The sequence below is a fragment of the Nanorana parkeri genome, unplaced genomic scaffold (assembly GCF_000935625.1).
Source record: "Nanorana parkeri isolate BGI_ZX_2015 unplaced genomic scaffold, ASM93562v1 scaffold451, whole genome shotgun sequence".
Lineage (NCBI taxonomy): Eukaryota > Metazoa > Chordata > Amphibia > Anura > Dicroglossidae > Nanorana > Nanorana parkeri.
Window position 1 is genome coordinate 198,474 of NW_017306719.1, and position 6,000 is coordinate 204,473.

The 6,000-nt window shown below is 37.1% G+C and overlaps 1 protein-coding gene across 1 annotated transcript in view; it reads left to right on the forward strand.

Annotated features, from left to right (window-relative positions):
* LOC108790128 (collagen alpha-1(XXII) chain-like) overlaps window positions 1-6,000 on the forward strand; it is a 72,499-nt gene that overhangs the window by 50,726 nt on the left and 15,773 nt on the right. Inside the window, exons 23-25 of the mRNA XM_018560336.1 lie at window positions 3,814-3,858; window positions 4,476-4,508; window positions 5,382-5,528. Of these exons, the coding sequence (XP_018415838.1) occupies window positions 3,814-3,858; window positions 4,476-4,508; window positions 5,382-5,528 (225 nt within the window). The remainder of the gene's footprint in view (window positions 1-3,813; window positions 3,859-4,475; window positions 4,509-5,381; window positions 5,529-6,000) is intronic.

The following is a 6,000-nucleotide window of genomic DNA, read 5'->3' on the forward strand; positions in this document are numbered from 1 at the left end:
GTATAGATATACTACTCTATGTAGTTAAATGTCTGCTTGGAATTTTGCTTTAACCCTTAAGATGTAATTTCATGGTGCATTCACACCGAAATGTGTGCATTTGACGCGCATTCATTTGTGTTGACATAGTATGTTGATATACATTTTTTGAGGGGGGGTTGATTTTTTTCACTAAGCTATATACTGTAAGGTATTGGTATTTTGCCTTGCAATTATGTCCACTCTGTTGCATTTTTTCAATAGAGGGCAGTGCACATCGATGCAACAATGCAACGCAGTGGTATGAAATGATCCCGTTCACACCCATTCATTTTCAGATGTCCCTGCGTTGGCATCCATTGAAAAACAGATGCGTCTGCTGTGAATGGGGACTTAAAGTGTAATTGAAATGCCTATCAGTTGGCCAGGATTCAGGATTATTGTGTCTAATAATACATTTTCAAACATGGGAATAACCCATTAAACTAAAATCAAAATCGCATGCAAGATTTTGAAATTCATGAACTCATGAACTCATACAACCATTAAATTGAAGGACTGAAGTTATTATGCTTGTTTATTGCATGTCCCTTAGGTTATTAGCTTTCTGCCATTCTAGTATAGACATTTTGTAGAAATGTGTTTAGTACTATCAGAGCTCTAAAGGAATTTATGGGAAGACATAAAAGAGAAAGGGAAGACATAGCATACATCATAGGCAAAATAATCCTGTTACTGTGTAGGCAGAAAAATCTGTTATCCATTATTTCTGTGATAAACTTTCCTTCACCAAGAATAAGAAAAGAGCTGATAGAATATCTATATACAGTGGTGGCAAAAATTGTGGACACATTTTGAAATTGTAATGTTTCGCAACTTTGCAAACTCATAGGGCATGTTGTTTTGCACCAAATGCAAATTTTTATGTCAGTTGAAAGAAAATTTCATGCTGAATTCAATACAAAAAACAGAATGCTTACTTTAGTCTAAAAAAGAAACACAAGTGTGATTCAGTTAAGAAGCGGATGTTAAGTGGAAACCCTACTGGTCAATTGCATTCCTTGTTCTGGGGACCAATCAAATGGCAGAAACTGCAATACATCTTGTGAGAAGTTAAGGAAAGTCAGTTTTGCTGTTTGTTCTGTAGAAGAAAGACTGTTAGTGGTGTAAGTGAAGCGTAATTGTAGATTGTGCGGATATTGTTAGTATTTCTTTCAATTTAACGTGTAGATAATAAGTACAGCAATGTCATCAAAGAAAAGAGTTGATTGGTCACTCACAGTTGATTGGTTTTATTATGTGAATTAGGTCTTTCTTATGCTGAAATTGCAAGGCAAGTAGGTGGGTCAGTGACAACATCTGCTATACGAAAGTGCTGTTTACGTTTTCAGGAAACAAAGTCAGTGTAAAACAAACCAAGAAAGAGACGAAAAATTTGCACAAAAGCAACTGATGACAGAAGAATTAAAGACTGTGTCTGAAGGACAGAAAAATGTCATCTAAGGCTGTCGGAGCTTTTTTAAAGCGTGCGTTTCCCCCTCCCAAACAATACCAGACCCATTAGGTCTGGTAGGAATGTTAGGAGGGAGCCCATTTATAAAAAAAAGCGTGGGCTTCCCCCCAAAAGTAATACCGGACCCTAAAGTCTGGTAGGAATATTTAGGAGGGACCCCATGTAAAAAAAGAAAAAAAAAGTGTGTGGTGTTCCCCCTCAAAGTCCTACCAGGCCCTTAAGGAGGAACCCCACCCCCAAAAATGGGGGGGGGGGGAAATGTGGGGTCCCCACTGAAAATCCCAACCAGACTCTTGATCCGAGCATAGGCCTCCCTCCCATACCAGGCCACATGCCATCGGTACTGGGAGGATGCTTTTCCAGGGTCATCCCTGGAAAAGCACCTTGTCCCTGTGCCGATGGGGACAAGAACCTCTTCCCCACAACCCAGATGCGCCCCCCCCTTGTGAATGAGTAAGGGGTATTTGTACCCCTTCTCATTCACTAAGGGGTTAAATAAACGTTTTACCAAGGAGGCCAAACTTTTGAAAAAATCCTCTATTTGAAAAAAAAAACATGTTTTTGATAAGTCTGGATCCACCAACATAATCCAGCGTCAATCATGACGTCCAGCGTTGTCAATGCCGACGATGACTACTCGACGAAATAAAAAATAAATATAATTTTTTTTAAAAACAGACGACCGCCGCCCCGTTTACTCGCGACGAACACCTGCCGCAGAATGGCATTTTGACAGATGCCGGGAACATATAAACATTTGTGCGGAGCTAGCAATGACAGCTAGCTACGCCCAACTGTTTACAGCTGTAACAGGTGAGCCATGATTGGGCAGAGAGCGCTCTCATGGATCTCACAATTCTCGGTGCCCTGATTGGGCAAAATCTTGCACCTGACCAGTAGTCAGGTGCAAGGCTTTACCTAATCAGGATTCACAAGGCACAAAGCCATGTGTGGGGTGCTCGGCGGGCAAACAGCCCGTCGAACACCCTGACAGCTCGTGTGTTCGCTGAACACACGAACTGACGTTTTTCGAGTCAAACTCACTTTCACTTCAGTCCCTATCCCCACAGATTTAAAAAAATGTTAGGCATACACTGGTTAGGTCTATTATCCCTAATAAAAACTGTCTGGCTGCTGGCCAATTTTACACTGCCGTATACTCAGCAGTGTCCTAATTCTTGTAGTAAAGCCCCAGCCTGTTTGCCTCTAGTACATTTGGGCATAGCTGTTTAAAATTGTCTTGATCCTGGTCAATTTTACACTGCTGTGTCATCTGTGGTCTCTTGATTCTTGTAGTAAAACATCTGCCTGGACTCTTTCTCTCTAGTACATTTTACCAATTATCCCTCATTACAAATGTCCTGTTGCTTGCTAGTTTAACATTGCTTTATCATGTGTGGTCTTTTAATCCTTAATGAGAGTTTGATAGAAATTGGCCAGACTTTGGACAGTTTTGTATCGGAAAGAACAGGGACAGTCTCAGTGAACTGCTGGCTAATTTCTATCTGCTAATCAAAGCAGGCCTAAATAAATTAGATTGGTGTGCTGCTGCTGACTTTGAACCAAGCTAATTGTAAAAGAAACAAATAATCTCCACAGCAAAATATGTGCTGCTGGTGTACGCTGCTGAGACTGTCGGTAAAAATCCCACTGTTCTGTAACACCACATACAGCTTTAGGGATCCCCCAAGCATGTTATTTAAATACTTTTTGTATGTGCAATGTAGCCCTTGAAGCAGCATTTAAAGACCCTCTTCCTGCTGTATGTTATTATGTTATTGTTTTTTTTTTGCATTGGTACATGTCCTCCATGGCAGTGAACAGTTCTCCATGCCTTTTTTTGACAGTAGTTTGCCTTTTCGTCCTATAAAAACTGCTACTAATTTAAAAACAGGATTCACCTCAATAGACTTCAATGGGATTCACCCCTAAGTTTGGGTTTACAGAATTTGCCAAAACTTTGGCAAATCGAGCTTGGACAGATTTGCCCATCCCTAACCTATACAAGATGAGCTGTAGAAAAAGGAAAGTTTTTTTTTTTTTTTTTTTAACAAGTGATTAATTTATGGATTATATTTATAAATGTTTTCACTCAACTTTCACCCATGTTTCACACATTCCAGTTGAATCTAATTAGAAAAATGTGTGGATTTTGGGTAAAGGTTGTGTGAACACATTAATAAATAGACCTATATGTGTCTAATGTGTTTGAGGGGATGCAAACCCAACGCTACAAAAGAGTACTGAAGCCCCATTAAGTTTATATAGAGATATATTATACCAATGGCTTTTGTTTTGCTAATGTAATGCTTATATTTCAGGGAGAAAAAGGCAAACAAGGTGCAAAAGGAAAAACAGGAGCCAAGGTAATTATGATTATTGTTTGTGATGTATACTGCAGTTACTATAGTTTTTATTTTTTAACAGACCTAATGGGCAAATTTAAAACACTGTGACTATATCTATATATATATATAATGTGTGTGTGTTTTCCCCCCCAGAAATTTGTATTTATATTTACAAGCCTTATCAGAAATACTTGTTTCATGAAAAAACAAATAGTTCTTATATGTTAATTCCAGTAAAATGAAATATTTTAAATAATATATTGATATATATACACATGTGTTTTACTTACCAGAAGCTCTAGGGCTACAATCAATCAACTGGACTTTGTCTGCCTTGTTCCTGTCACAGCATTCACTACTCTACATTTAACAATATGCATGAGCTGTTCACTGCTCCTGAATTCTGTTCTTTGCTCCATACAACATTTTAGGCCCCGGTGCTGAAAAGTAAAAATGTTTTTGCTAAAAATGATAAATGTCTTTGCTAATTTTTATTAGAAATTTGATAAGCTACATGTTACCTTCCAATAGGATAACAGGGAATTCACAATCACAAATAATTTTTAAAAAACATTTAACAAATCAGCCTGTATTTTTGGCACTCTGGATCTTATGTCTTCTTTTTATTACTATAGGGAGATGCAGGTGACACTGGAGACAAAGGTCAAGTAAGTATAACACAATTATTTAAAACATACATTATATAAACAAGATCTGTGCTACTAGAAATGCTGCTATTCTCCTTATGAAAACACTAGTTATCTGGCTTTTCAAAGACCTGGAACAAACAAGCTCCTATGTAAATGCTTTTTCAGGTCGAATAGTATATAATGTATGTAGTCATTCACACTGTGATATACCGTAGGGGTTGATTTACCAAAGGTAAATAGGCTGGTCACTTTGCAAGGGAATTTTTTTCAAGAATAATTGTTTTTTTTTACCCATAGCTTAGTGAATGACTTAAAGCTCTTGTCGCTTCCATCATCCAACCCTATACAAGCCAAAATATTTTTTTTACATTTTCCTTGCACATGATTCGCTATTCTTTGCCAGGTACATTTTCACCACATTCACTAAGATAAGTGAAAACTCCCTTGCAAAGTGAACAGCCTTTTTTAACTTCAGTAAATCAACCCCACAGCATTTATATTATTAGTTAACCTTCTTCTTTGTATATGGTCAGCTTAGAGTTCTGCACCTTGTGGAGCCTTCAGTAATTTTCCTTTATGATATGTAATAGATCGTATTATAGAAAATTATTCTTAAAAGTGATTGTGTAATATACTTTGTACATTGCGCTCAGCCAAACTAAACAAAGACACTAGTCTATAATGGGCTAAATTGCACTGATAACAGTCCTTCCAACTCCTCTGTAGTATTCATTAGACATATGAAAAAAAAATTATATATGTAGCAGGTGCGGGTATGTACCTTGTGATAGATATACTGTATCTTGTGTTTTCAGATAGTTGAGCTCTTACCTAGATACATATTTCTGTAACTATATGATTTTATAGCTATTACATGTTTGTTTACCATAGCAAGGAAAGCGGGGACGCCCTGGACCACTAGGTTCTATGGGAAGAACAGGTGCTCCTGGTTCACCGGGACCTCGAGGCATTCCAGGTCCAATTGGAGATCGTGGGGAAAAAGGTCCTCTTGGGCCTCCTGGACCACTTGGACCCGTCGTAAGCAAATATTTATTTTTCATTTCGTTATGATTACTAGTGTAATTAGGAGAAGCTCTGGGAACAGATGATCCCAGTAGTAAATATTGGCAATATTTTAACCCATTCATGACTGAGCTAGTTTTCAGGTTCTGTTCATAAATGACTGACACATTTTTTACATTTTTGCTGTGTGATTCTTCCACAGAAGTACTATACTTTCTTACTAAATGTACCCACACATATTATATATAGTTTTTTAGAGGACAGATAGGGCTATATAATTATATCACATATGTGTACCTAACCCCTCACTTAGTTTGAAAAAAATGAGGAAAAAAACTAGAAGAAAACACTTTTTTCACAAGTTTTGATTATTATTATTTTTTTTTAGAATTTTTTATATTAATTATAGTATAAAAAATATATTTATATATAATTTATATTTTCCTAATTTTGTTTTACACTTTATTTTAATTTTTTTACACTTTGT